The sequence below is a fragment of the Ostrea edulis genome, chromosome 2 (assembly GCF_947568905.1).
Source record: "Ostrea edulis chromosome 2, xbOstEdul1.1, whole genome shotgun sequence".
NCBI classification, from domain to species: Eukaryota; Metazoa; Mollusca; class Bivalvia; order Ostreida; family Ostreidae; genus Ostrea; species Ostrea edulis.
This window is the reverse complement of record NC_079165.1, coordinates 24,126,738-24,141,507: the sequence shown is the minus strand read 5'-3', so window position 1 is coordinate 24,141,507 and position 14,770 is coordinate 24,126,738. Positions and strand designations below refer to the sequence as shown.

General features: G+C 35.3%; 1 protein-coding gene across 4 annotated transcripts; it reads right to left on the bottom strand.

Annotated features, from left to right (window-relative positions):
* Positions 1–1,361: 1,361 nt before the first annotated feature.
* On the bottom strand, positions 1,362–14,390 carry LOC125679553 (uncharacterized). Of its 4 annotated transcripts, XM_056156455.1 has the most exons (4): positions 13,633–14,390; positions 13,196–13,271; positions 12,468–12,507; positions 1,362–4,015 (listed from the first exon to the last, which is right to left on the bottom strand). In XM_056156455.1, exon 4 carries the CDS (start codon positions 3,943–3,945, stop codon positions 2,278–2,280), a length of 1,668 nt encoding a protein of 555 aa, XP_056012430.1. In that variant the 5' UTR covers positions 3,946–4,015; positions 12,468–12,507; positions 13,196–13,271; positions 13,633–14,390; the 3' UTR covers positions 1,362–2,277. The 4 variants fall into 4 exon arrangements, with proteins under 4 accessions (XP_056012430.1, XP_056012431.1, XP_048774820.2 ...); XM_056156456.1 differs by lacking the exon at positions 13,196–13,271; XM_048918863.2 differs by lacking the exons at positions 12,468–12,507; positions 13,196–13,271.
* Positions 14,391–14,770: the final 380 nt, after the last annotated feature.

Below are 14,770 nucleotides of genomic sequence, written 5' to 3'. Positions count from 1 at the left end.
GATTCAAGTTTGTGCACACCATGGCCCATGATTCAGAAGGGGTTGAAAATATTTTTCACATTATGGTGGCCGGGGTTGGGCCATAACTGACATTTATGTTTACATGGGAAATTTCAATTCTTAAAGTGAGCTTAATGACACATGGGTCTCTTGTTTGAAATAGCTTTATCCGGGGAGAGGGGGATCTAGTGCGTTTCATCTCGCTGTCGTTGACGTAGCCGTGTTTGCGCGCAGAAACCAAAAGACTGGAGCTTATTCATTGGGTGATATACACAATGTTTATGAGACAACTAACACGTGTCGATTCAGAGACAGTTGGTGCTGCATACCTGTGTTTCTCACATAATTCCTCTCACGAAGAGTTACGATATTTGGTACAATTACACGTATTATGTGTACATTCCTTCAATATTGCACTGATAGCTGTGATGCTAAAATGACTAAAACAATTTGAATTCTCATTACATGTATTTGTAACCAAGGTAACTTGACACAACAGATAATGTAACAGAAAATTTATGAGAAATTTGACTCTCTTGTCTAATGTTTTTTTTTTTCAATCAATATACCTGCATGCACTATACATTTGGTTTCTCCACTTACAAAATGCTATATAGGATTCCGCTCCCGGATCTAATCCATTTTAATGAAGGTCACCCCGTTGTGGTCGACATGAAGTTTATTGTACGTGTTTCGATGTATCCATTATATTATAATTATGTGGTGTGTCCTCTAGAAAGCATCATATGCTACATGTACAAATCATCCTTTTTGTAAAGAACAATATTTCACCAAACCTTTCAGACAGAGGCTATCTATAAGATAAACTAGAAAAAAACAAAAAAAAAAAACGTACAGTTAAGGCGCAGACTATGGTTAGCAACTTTCGCCTCTTCTCGGGGTTAAAATCATGACCTGTGGAACCAAATCTTCTAGCAATGTGCGACTAGCACGCTAGATTACTCGCCCGTCTAGGCAAGTCTACATGTATAAATACATCTTTATGATTCGACGTTTATCTTTTGTTTGTAGATTCACTTGGTTACATGCATATAACAACCTTACAAATCTGTCATGTCGGCAGCATCCATCATGCCGTCGGCTATGCATTTTGCTAATGACGGTCTGTAGAAATGTACCCACCAATCACGCGACACATTTTATCCATTAACATTCTAGACCGAAGTAAAAAGAAATGGTTGTACAGGTACTAGAAAACAAATAGTGTATTGCTTGTTAACATTCAATAATGATATTCGAAACTTTTCATTTCGTAGTATACGAGAGGGACAAACTGTTGAAATCAGTCTTTACGAGCATTTCTTGTACATCCTGTTCATGAAGACAATGAATGGAGACAATACCAGTATACGTCACAATTTATTACAATTCATTAGCAGTTGTAATGCGTCTGATCACTCAATGTTAGGCTGGGTTTACACCTGGAATAAATGCCAAAAGTATTCACACATTGTACAAAACGAGATTTATCTAATATGGTGAAATTTTTGGTGAATTGAATGAGGATTCGGCTAATTGCTACGGGAAAATATGATTCTATGACACGTGTCAGATTTGGAAACATATGCTATATATTCTATCGATTCATCAGGTGACCGACAAAGCATTGATGTTGGGTGATATTGTGGGAAAAGTCAGCTTTAATTAGCGATATTACCGTACACGCATCGGCCTTTCTCCTCCTTAATTTTCACGAACTCTTACACTTTACCACATCCATCCATTGGAGTTTCAAACAAACCACATCATGTCTGTAGCAATGTTTTGTGTGAAATAACGCATCCATCCAACATTTAAAACAATGACCACAGGACGCGTGAAAAAAAGGGACAATACATATCTGTATTTAGAATTTAAAGCGCAAGCAAGCCGTCTGAAACGAGACATTCTCCAGACAAAAAAGTTCAGTTTAGGCCCAAAAAAAAACCAACTTTAAAGTTTATGACGTCAGACATATCTTGATCTATAGATTTCAAAGTAAGCACCATTGTGACATTCATTATATACATTTTTCTAATAACAAATTAATGAATGTGCCTCAAAGATTGAAATGGCAAGCTTCCCCTGGTATGTCTGCCTGTTACAGGGATTCTGTGTATACATATGATTTACGTTGATTAAAGAGAACCTGCATGTTTCACATATATATTAAGATCAATCAATCCAGATTGCACATTTCCAATGTAGTGTGTGTAGTTAATGTTTGCATTCAATCTTATTTCAATTCATTGATATCAATAATAATTATTCTGTTCATCAGAAATGCATATTATCAAATTTGACTAAAACTGGTTTCAGTTTTCTGGGAGGGGAGTTGGGCGATTTGAGTTCTAGCACCGAGGGTTTTTCCGTCTGCGGCCGGATTCTCGGCAAACTCAGTTGTTTCCCGGTTCGTAGGTAAGGGTGCTTGGATTTTCCGACGAAAGGGGAATTCGAATGCTGGTCCATTTTGACCCCCGAATGATTGTTTTCCTTCACCATTACGCTGTTAATGTCTTCAGAAAAAGGTCTTCTGGTAACGAACGGGTCACGTGACTTATTTTGATTTGAAATCTCGGGAGCTTTGGGCTTAAACAGGACTTGTTGATTTGCTGCAGTTGGTTTTTGTTTTGTTAGAAGTGAACGATTATCCAAAACACGACCCGATGACGTCCATTTATCATTGAACTTTGGATTCTTCTCGGAGTTACCATGGTACTTCACAGATTGTTTTCCGTTTGCAGAAGATTTTTCCATGTTCAATTCTGAGAGCTTTTTAGATACAGTGTAATTAGGAGCATTATAGGAATACTCCATTAATCTGTTATTCGAACACTTCTCACGAGATTTTAGTCGATTATCCGCATCGTCTCGCATTCGTTGATTAACCCATTCGCCAGCGAATCCGCTATTTGAACTCTCCTCCGGATCTGGATGGAGGACATCCAATCTTGATTTAGACGACTCTGTTTTTACCATTGTATCATTCTGTTTTCTTTTAGCGCCGCCGTAATTGATTTTGGAGTTGGAGAGCACGTCTATGCGCTTATTTGGCGCCTTTGTTTGCTCTGTTTGATAACCGGGTGACAGTAATGATGCATTGTTTGTTAATGGACCCATCTTGGTCGTTTTCTGTTTGGGTTCAAACAAATCCCTGCGATATTCGATAGTTTGCACAGTTTGACTTTGGTCGTGTTTCAATACTGCTTTCTTAAATTTGGGATTAGTCACGGGGACGGGGAGACGACTCTTGGGAGGGAAAGGGCTTGCTTTTACGGTTAAATCACTCACGGGTTTGAGGGGTCTGGGGTTGGAGTCAGCTGATATTATGTTTGTCACGAAAGAGTTTCCTACATTTTCTTTGCTTTCAATATCCTCGCTAGGGGGATATATATATGAATGGTTCTTTGACGTTTTCACATTTTTAGAGTGGTTACTCAGCATGTAGCCATACGGATACAAATCAAACACAGGGCTGTAGAAGTATTCGATTGGATCCATATCCAAATAGTACTCCTCATCGTCACGAATATTCCCACTGAAAGTCTGGGCATCGTGGTTTGAGTTGTAGCCATTGTATCCATTTATCACAGACGGCACATGCGTGGGATGGTTTCCCTGCAAGGTTTTGATATAAGTTCTTTCCAACGAACTGTTCTGATACAAAGTATCATTAGGTCCACCTTTGTCCACTGTGACAAACGTCCTGTTTCCTCTGGTCATAGGTCTTGCGGTCAAAGGCCTCTTCAGGACACTGGACCTGTCTGTGGTCACCATGGATTCCTGGTCTGTCAGGTCTGTTACGTCACGAGACGTAACAGACGGCTGCTCCGTTTTCGGTCGAGACCCACTGAAAGCGAGACTGTACCGTTTTGAGTTTGGACGTGACATCCCATGCTGATTGATCATGTGACTGCTGTGGGCTTGACACACGTCACTAGTCATCTTTCTAGAAAGTCACTGGGCATCTTTCTCAGGTACTCGCCGTGCGTCTGCTCTCCCCATTCTTCGTCCTCTGAAGAATACAATGAATTAAGCATTAATATTTTGTGATGTCATTTACTGTGCTGATAACCACAGACTGGTGTGTAGAAAAAAGGCAGACCTGGGTAAATACCGATATGTAACAGAAGGTATAATTCACGTTCATGTGGAGATTGCATCTACAATCACATTCATACTACTGAAGTGACAACTGATTGTCTAAGTGGAGAGATGTACTTCTACAGAGATCGATGTCAATTACCGTCCTACATGGAGATTTAAAAGTGTCGAGTCGATTGTGACATTTAAATAAGATTTTCTTTTCCGTTTTATATACATATTATCTTTACGTCATGTGTTCTGATAATTGGGGGTTAGCGTTGCTAAAGAAAAAAATGTTATCTCAGAAATTTCCGCTTTTCAAATGAGGGTAGTAACATCGTGTGAATTCATCCGACAATGAATTGGTGAAAGCGTTTCTGTGTTCTTCAGTTTTGCATGAGTACATTCGGAAATTGGCATGCTTGCTGCTTTGCACTGAGAAATTGCTCCCACATTAGTTGTTTGTTTGAGGCGACAATTGGTTCCTAGTTTTAGGACAATCGAGTCATTTGGTATGTGCTGAACCGTTGTAGTTCCGAAATTGAATCATCACAGCATGTAGATGTTCTGGTATGGCCTTATAATCCGTTTAAAAACACCCTTTCACTAAGTAAATTTTACATTTCCAATGTTTTTGCCTTCGACATCTCTACCAATAGAAATTATAGTCATTTCCTCATGAATGTGAACAATGTGCGTATGAATCTTGATGAATATAGTACGCCTATTCTAACAGCTGGGAATATTCCGACAGTCCTAATTGAAAGTAAACTGTAAATACATAAAATTTCATTTTTTGAAAATACACTAGGGCATGAACTTGGACACTTTACGCCAGCTTACGCGTTTCATGAAAAGTTTGCCGGCGTAAAGCGCTGTAGTTCAGGCCCACATGTATTTACAACAATGAAAAATTCTTAAATAAATTTGACAACGTCTTATGACCATTAAAAAAAGCGTTTTGCAAATCTAAATTACAAAACAAGTAACACAAAATTATCTGTTTAGAGATAGGGGATGAATTTCATTATCTGTTCAATTGTAATGATAATTTTATAAAACAATCAAGGGCATTGCTCATAGCAAGCTATTACTATAAAAACCCGAATATCTTTAAATTTGAACAACTTTTTAATACACAAAACAGAAGTAAATTAATCAATTTAAGTAAATTTATCAAAATCATTTCTGAGAGAGTATGTTCTCCAGGTTAATCAATCCACCCACTGACAACATTGTATTCTAGTTTGTTTGGTTTTTTCTCTTCTTTTTTTTTTCAAATGTACCATTACCCACGACTTGCATGTATATCTAGATTATGTTCACTTTGTTTATTTCTCTACACTGTAAATCAGTTTAAGAGAATAAAGATATTGTCATTGTTTACATTATCATCAGGTTGGAGTGAATATACATTGTAATTAAGTTTTCACTTTTATAGTAATGAGTGCCCACACAGAATGAAAATATTACCCTTGATCCTGTTGATACACCTAGCTAAAATTTGATGAAAAGGAAAATGAAACAGTTCACTAAATGAGTGACAATATTTAATCAATTGATATTAAAGAACACGCCTCAATACCCGCCGGCATTACATTACCATAACTCTCACAAATCGATGTAAATTGTCCAATAATCGAATAAAAAAAATCGGGATAATTATTTAACAAGGTACCGGCGGTGCTGAAGTGATTGATTCCTCCCTCCCGGGTATGCATGGTTATACGTACTAGAATATTAAGATCACCTTCTGCGTTAATCAGTCAACATTCCCGTCAGGAGTAGGACAAAATCATTCCAAACATACATTTGTAACCCTTACCTATCCAGGAAAAGGGGTGGGATTTACTGAATCTATAAAATTATTTTTTGAAAATATTTAGTTTGGCGAAACACAACGTATAAGATAACATTTATTTAAAGTCGGCTTTACAAACAGAAACATTAGCTCTTAAAAGCTATTTTCCGACTTCATCCCTGACATATCCGATTCTTGTGATATCCACAGTCTCAATTGCAATCGTGTTTTGGGAAAAAAAGACGTTTTCAATGTTGGTTTTATTTTTACGAGGTGATGTAAGCGAGCCTTTCAAATAAAGATCCACCGTTTATGACTTTTCACCAGACTTTTTATTCTCTCACTTTTCTTACCAATTACAGGGCTATAGGGGGTCATTTATTAAACATTTTTTCCAAATGGAATTGGAAAGTGTATGTATGAAAATTGAAATTCAACATGTAATGTGTAATTGTAAATTTTTCACTGGTCACGTTCGTTTGTCTTTGTTTACTTTTAACAACACGGGACGAAAATATAGTTCAATAGAAAATGCATTATTCACATTTCGGAGATAAGAATGCGAAGCAAATAAATCAATATAAATTGAAATTATTAATGATACGCGATACGTTTGATGAATATATTTGAAATCAAATCACTTCTATCATAATGCGGTTAGATATTGTTAAATTACGATGTTTTTTTAGGCTGGCGATCTTTAATTAGTCCCCAACTGACGGAACCAAAGAGGACTTTAGGTTTGCACTCTGTCTGTCCATCCGTCAATTTGTCTGTCAATCCGTATTATCCGTTTTCTGCACTTTTTTCATGCATGCAGATACTTATTCATTATTTGGTGCATTGGTTTTCCAGACGCTTCATGAAAAGTATGCCGGCTAGAAGCGTTCGCAGTTCATACCCTTAAATATATTTTCAAAAATTGAAGTGCATTGCAGCCCGGAAGACTGGAATGCTATACATATATTATATGAGTTTGCGAGATTGTGATGGGGAATTCGACGGGAGGAAATAAAATTAGGTGCTTCGTGATGAGAAAATGAATGTATTTTATATACGTAGGTATAATATTATCATCTTAAGTCAAGGGGAATGATATGAGGCATATGAGGAACACATAAGGAAATGTGTGTATCCATACAATGACAGGTCCCTCTTTTTCAAGATGTTCATTTCATTTTCTTCGAAAAACGAAAGAGTATACACATGTATGTTGCGATAATTTATCATTTTATCATACCATTTATTGCGTTTGAATTAATAGACTGTTTTATTTATAGTATCAGTCCATTAGATATTATACTTTTGACATGGAGTATTGTAGCTATTTATTTGCCGTATTTTGATTTTCGTTTCGTTAAAATATATATTGGCTAAATAGTTCTACTCGGAATCCCATTGCACGTGCGAAGGCATTTGACGGCTAAGTACCACAACGTACGAAACACAAGAAAATAGTTACTGACGCAAACATTAAATTCGACAACAACTTCTTGATAACCATCAAAACGTACTATTTTGCAAGCATATAAAGAGGTTTCCGTCAAAAGCAACAAATGCTATGCAAGACAAATCATAAAACCTTTTTAGTTATCGTTTTTATATTGAAATTGATTTTTCTCAGCAGCCAATCCTTCACTGTAGCTTTTGCTATTTGCATTTTCAATAAGTATATTGAACATATGTTTTTAAATCGTGCTTTGCATTGGCTCTCTAAAAGTCGTGTAGATGTACATAAATAGTTTTCAAAGAGAGAATGATATCAATATTGAAATATTTACACTTCCATTATTTTCAATTTTGATATCTTTACAATTAGTAATGATAGTCATTTCCTCATGAATGCTCTACAGTTGTAAACAATGTACATATAAATCTTGATCAATATAACGAGTCAAAACAATAGCTATACATGTATTATGCAGAACACATTCTTTTTAAATGTATATGACATGCTTGCGAAGTTGACTTTTAAGACATTTGCAAAATATCATATAGAACTAAGATAAAGTTGTTGTATTTCAAGTTCCAAAAGTTAAAGATATTTTAGTACACTATTAATCTTAAACATACACAGTTGAAAGAATTAAAAACAGAGGAAGAAACTAGTAGACAAAGCAAAATTGAATATTTTGTCCTGCTTTAGAGAAATGGTCGTATCCCACTAAAATCATAATTTTGCTTACAGAACACAGTATACTCGTGGACGCAGGACTTCAGCCTTTCAACCCCACCCCCTTCCCTGCATTTCTAATTTTCAATGACTGGGTATTTAGCAATTTCTTTTTTACCAAATATTCAACTTAAGAGCTGGTGTTTTAGCTCACTTGAGATGAAAGTGCTTTCAACTCAGAAGAGTTTTTCTTATCACATTCTGTCCGGCGTCCGTCCGTCTGTCCGTAAACTTTTCACATTTCATTTTCTCCATGCATAACTAGTAAACTTAAGTCAATTTGGCACAAATCTTCCTTGGGTAAAGAGGATTCGGGTTTGTTCAAATGAAAGGTCATGCCCCTTTCAAAGGAAACAATGAAGAAAAAACTAGGATCTACTGGGCCAGATAAGTGGAACTTTACATGACAGTTTTCTGACATACCGGTAGCATAGTGTAGATTCAAGTTTGTTGTTTGTTCAAATCATGTCCTCCCCCCCCCCCACCCCCTCCACCGCGCGGAGGTAGGATGAGTTCCGCTTGCGCTTTATGAAAAGTATGCCGGGGTGAATTCAAAGTGTTGCAGTTCATAACTTCATGTATTTACGAAAATGAAATTATTTTTTTTTATATTTACTTTCTACTGAAGTAGCAGTTGTAAACAATACGCGTATGCGTATGAATCTTGATGATATAGTACGTTTATCTGAACGGCCGTTTTTATTTTGCTATTTCTTGGTTACATATCAAAAAGGAAGTCGATTTTTAATTAATTTCACAATAATTACTAATCAAGCAAAACTCTATTATAGCTTATTATGTGTAAAATTATCTAAAAGATCTTTAGTTTTAGGATGTTAGATAAATGAGAAAATTGGATGATGCAGTATCCCAACATCACATAACTGCCACTACCTTCCTCCCCTTCAAGATCTAAAGACAATGTCATCAAAAAGCAAATACTTTTTGTAAAACAGATAATCCTACTATATGGATTTCTCATCAAAAATTTATCCGTCACATTTTCAATTTTGAAATCATCTACATACTTAAACATTCGTTTAACAGTGATAAGTGTAAAATATTTCGTAACTCTATTAATAAAAAAGAAACCATCATACATTGTTAGATTCGTGAGATCATGATCATCTCGGTAATTGATACGTTTTACCACCGTACTTTGGAGGTTTGAGAAGCTATAACCCCATTCCTTGGTCCTCCTCGCTGATTTTTATACGAACTCGGTCGTTTTCCCGCCATTCTTTTTTCATATATATATATATATATATATATATATATATATATATATATAGAGAGAGAGAGAGAGAGAGAGAGAGAGAGAGAGAGAGAGAGAGAGAGACGTCAAGTGACAATTGTCCGTTAACAATGTGTGTTGTTATCGGTGATAAAAGTTACACTACAATTCCCCACGGGATATAGCTAAATAACCTGGGGAAGGATAAAGCACTCCGTGGATTGACATATTTACAACTCCAAAACATCTCACGTGCTACGGGAATTAACGATAAATAGTTATGTTATATCATAGATATGTTACAGAAATTTACGATCTGTATATTACATGTTGCGAAAATTCACGATGTGTATATTACATGTTACTTAAATGTTATGGAAATTAACAAATGAAAAGTACATATTACAGAAATCCACGATATGTATATTCCATGTTACGGATATTCATGATGTGAGAATTACATTTTACGGAAATTCACGATCGAACATGCATATTACATGCTACAGGTAATCACAATGTGTATATTACATGTTACGAATATTCATGATGTGTATATTACATGTAACGAATATTCATGATGTGTATATTACATGTTACGGATAATCATGATGTGTATATTACATGTTACGGATAATCACGATGTGTATATTACATGTTACGGATAATCACGATGTGTATATTACATGTTACGGATAATCACGATGTGTATATTACATGTTACGGATAATCACGATGTGTATATTACATGTTACGGATATTCACGATGTGTATATTACATATTACGGATATTCATGATGTGTATATTACATATTACGGATATTCATGATGTGTATATTACATGTTACGGATAATCACGATGTGTATATTACATATTACGGATAATCACGATGTGTATATTACATGTTACGGATAATCACGATGTGTATATTACATGTTACGGATAATCACGATGTGTATATTACATGTTACGGATAATCACGATGAGTATATTACATATTACGGATATTCATGATGTGTATATTACATATTACGGATATTCATGATGTGTATATTACATGTTACGGATAATCACGATGTGTATATTACATGTTACGGATAATCACGATGTGTATATAACATGTTACGGATAATCACGATGTGTATATTACATGTTACGGATAATCACGATGTGTATATTACATGTTACGGATAATCACGATGTGTATATTACATATTACGGATATTCATGATGTGTATATTACATGTTACGGATATTCATGATGTGTATATTACATATTACGGATATTCATGATGTGTATATTACATATTACGGATATTCATGATGTGTATATTACATGTTACGGATATTCATGATGTGTATATTACATGTTACGGATAATCACGATGTGTATATTACATGTTACGGATAATCACGATGTGTATATTACATGTTACGGATAAGCACGATGTGTAAATTACATGTTACGGATAATCACGATGTGTATATTACATGTTACGGATAAGCACGATGTGTATATTACATGTTACGGATAAGCACGATGTGTATATTACATGTTACGGATAAGCACGATGTGTAAATTACATGTTACGGATAATCACGATGTGTAAATTACATGTTACGGATAATCGCGATGTGTATATTACATGTTATGGATAATCACGATGTGTATATTACATGTTACGGATAATCACGATGTGTATATTACATGTTACGGATAATCACGATGTGTATATTACATGTTACGGATAATCACGATGTGTATATTACATGTTACGGATAAGCACGATGTGTAAATTACATGTTACAAATAATCACGATGTGTATATTACATGTTACGGATAATCACGATGTGTATATTACATGTTACGGATAATTACGATGTGTATATTACATGTTACGGATAATCACGATGTGTAAATTACATGTTACAGATAATCACGATGTGTAAATTACATGTTACGGATATTCACAACAAAAAGAACTTGCTGCTTCAATAAGAATTAAACACTCATTTATTTGCGATATAGTATACGCTAAAAAATCATCCCATCACAATGACCCATACAGCACGATGACCGTATTTGTAATACACAGGTACCTGCAATGAAAATGAAGGGATGGGTACGTGCCCACGGAGAGGCAGATCGTGAATCCGGTGGTAAATTACGACAGTGTCACAGTAATATCAGGGAGGGGGGAGACTGTAGATAAGTTCATAACAATTCTGTTTATGTATCTCTTTCAAATCATTCTTTTTAATCTTCATTTTTGTCCTTTTTCTATTTCTTTCTCTTTATCTTTAGTCTCATGATATTCAATATGAGAAGAAGAAAAAACAATATACCTCAAAATTAGCACTCCTATCCATTGAATTATAAATCAAAGCTTACAAAAAATTAATCAAATGGTCCCAATTCTGTATTATGTTCGATGAATATAGAGATAAGGATTAGACAGTGGATGATATACGAACACCCACCAATACGTCGTTCCCTGGGAGTATCACAAATTAAAAAACTCAATTATAGTAATGAAAAGATACGAAAATTGGCATACAAGTTCGTTGTCACGATTAAGCGAATATAATTTATGGTCTCACCTCCTGCGTTCGACAACGGATTGTTCCCCCCACCGTTAAGGTTTCGTCGTGGAGAAACAAACATGGTCGTGGTACTGTTGGGTGTTTTCCATAGTTCTTATCAAAGACAGGCAAAGGTTTATGACATAATTACTATTCCGAAATTACCAAATTAACAAACACATGTGCATATTGTACTTCCGATTTTCTCGAGACAGGAAAGTGCTTTAATCCGTTTATCTTCTCTCACCTATAATCCAACCTTGATAAGGCCAGGATTAATTTTTTTCTGCGTCTCGCCAGTGAAGGATTACCATGTTTGTATGTGGTTATGTTTTTCTTTTAAATATGTGACTTAATTTCTAATTTACGATCATTTCAAATCACTTTAAAACTTGAAATAATCTTTTGTACTCCGTTTCGAACGAGAATCAGCCATATTTAAATTCTTACAATGCACGTTTCAGTATTCCTATATAGATTAAATGAATACGTATATAATAGATTAGGATTTGAAAATGATTTTTAGTAAAGTAAATATTATTGAAAAGGAAAGATTAATCTAGAAAAAAAAGTTTAAATGAAGAGGCCTACCTTATTTACAGGACAAATTTCACATCCGCAATATTCAACGCTGTCATATGAAATGATGAAAAACATATTTAATTGCACAATATAAGTTCCCAAATCAATACTCATAGAGCGAGATGAAACTATCGCAGGTTACACGTGTATACATATAATGTAATCAATAGCACGACCCGCCGCCGAGATGTTTCAATCTAAACCAACCTTGTCGTATACTGTCTGTCTATATTACTTGAAAAATAAAACTCGTAAATTCGTTATGGAATCCGCGAGGCAAAAACGAAACGGTCCCAAATGGTTTTTGAATCATTGATGAGACTAGTTTTCTGATCTCGCTGCAAAATTTGGAGTATGGTAGTCTTATATAAAAACCTTGTTATTCGGTATTAAACATTCATGGTTTCTGACTAGTCATTTGTGTCTTCTAATTCAAATGTCATACTGAAGTGCATTGTATTAGGCTGCATTTATTAGCTTAATTCAAACACAAAAAGTGAAAATTGGTTTGAAATTTAAACAAAGATGTCACAACGGAATGCTTTGCAATGAAACATTTCGTTTATATTAAAGCTTTTTGTCAATATTTGTGCAATGTTTTAGGAGGTAATTATACGCCGTAAATGATTTTGGATTTTCGAAATGGATAGGTGTTTGCCTAACTTGCAATGTGCATGTGTATTGTATTGTTAATGCGTTAAACGGATCTATTGAAGAAGACTCTTATATATACTTACGTCACAATTAACTGAAAACCGTCCATAGTTCTGCATTATTTCAAGTTCGAAGCTCTTTATATGGGTATTATAAGTGCTGTAATTAAGTAGGGAAATTTAAATTTCACAATTTTTTTTTTTTCATAAATGAGAGAAAGTGATCGGCAGAGAGAGAGAGAGAGAGAGAGAGAGAGAGAGAGAGAGAGAGAGAGAGAGAGAGAGAGCAAATCATTAATAAATTGAAGATGATTAACAGATTAAATAGCTTTTATTTTTCCTGGAACTTGAAAGTATTCCATTGAGATAAGCATCAAAGGACAAACCTTGGTCAATATAAGGATGAAATATTTGCAGCGAAATTCTAATTTCCTTAACGCCCTCTCATTTTTACACCATAGGCCGGCTCGGTCGCCTCAGTACATGTTTTTTAAAAATAAATATATATATACTTAACTTACCTATTATGATAAACGTAGATATTGCGTACATCACAAATGGATGCTGGGCCACATGATGTTTGCACGAGTCCTGTGAAACTAACACGATAATTTCCGACAATTACGGTAACTGTCCGGAAGTGGACGGGCTATCTACGTTGGTTAATGAAGTTAATTCTCATCGATGACAAGAAGCTGCCGTCCTAGGGGCGTGTTTTGATACACGCGTCTCCTTTATTTGGCTTATCGGTTAAATTAAACAACATGGAGCGATTAGTAAAGAGCTTTTGGAATATCGGAATTTGGTTGTCTTTAAATATACACGGACTGATAAACAAAGCCGCTTGGGGAAGATCGCCTCGGAAAGTTTTATGTGGAGATGATTCTAATTGAATTGGAAAAACCAACTATCGGGTGAATCCTGAATGATAGTAGCAGAAGTTACTACAGCAACGAATATAAACAAAGCGAGTCTCGTCTGTCGGAGACGGAGGACAGGAGGAAGGGAATTGACACTTCAATCGATACACAACGCTCATAATAACACACAAGTTTGCAGTCATACCTTGTCATTTGTATAATTTTCACCTGAACTAACTTTAATCGGTAATTAACGTCAACGATAGTCGCCTCCGGGACGGAAGTGCTCTGATATCATTTTCAGAACATCAAACCAGGCGGTGGAACCGGATTCAGCGCGTGCTAGCTTTATACTGTATGCACACAGTTTGTAATTTGTAAATAAAAAAAGAAGAAGAAGAAAAAAAGAAGGTCATATTTTAAGGCTACATTTGTTTGTTCATAAAACTTTGATTTCACCATACTGCATGAATAACTTTTGGAGATTTCTCCCCATATTCAACTGATGATTTACGCATGGCGCAAACATTGGCCAATTTTTTTTATCGTATTCTTAAATCAATGGTTTTAATTTCATCAAATACGATTTAAAATATATTTTGAGTTTTCCTTTTTACAATTACATAAGTGTGTCAACCATGGCGATCCTACCACCAGAGGCAAGTAACCATGGCGATGCCTAGGAATTTAGTTCTGGTGCGAGTTGGATTTGAGACCGTGCTCATGGTGACACCTTAATATTTTGTCCAGTCTCGGGATCTGTGGATGTTAATGTTGAATGCTTAGTATAACATCATTG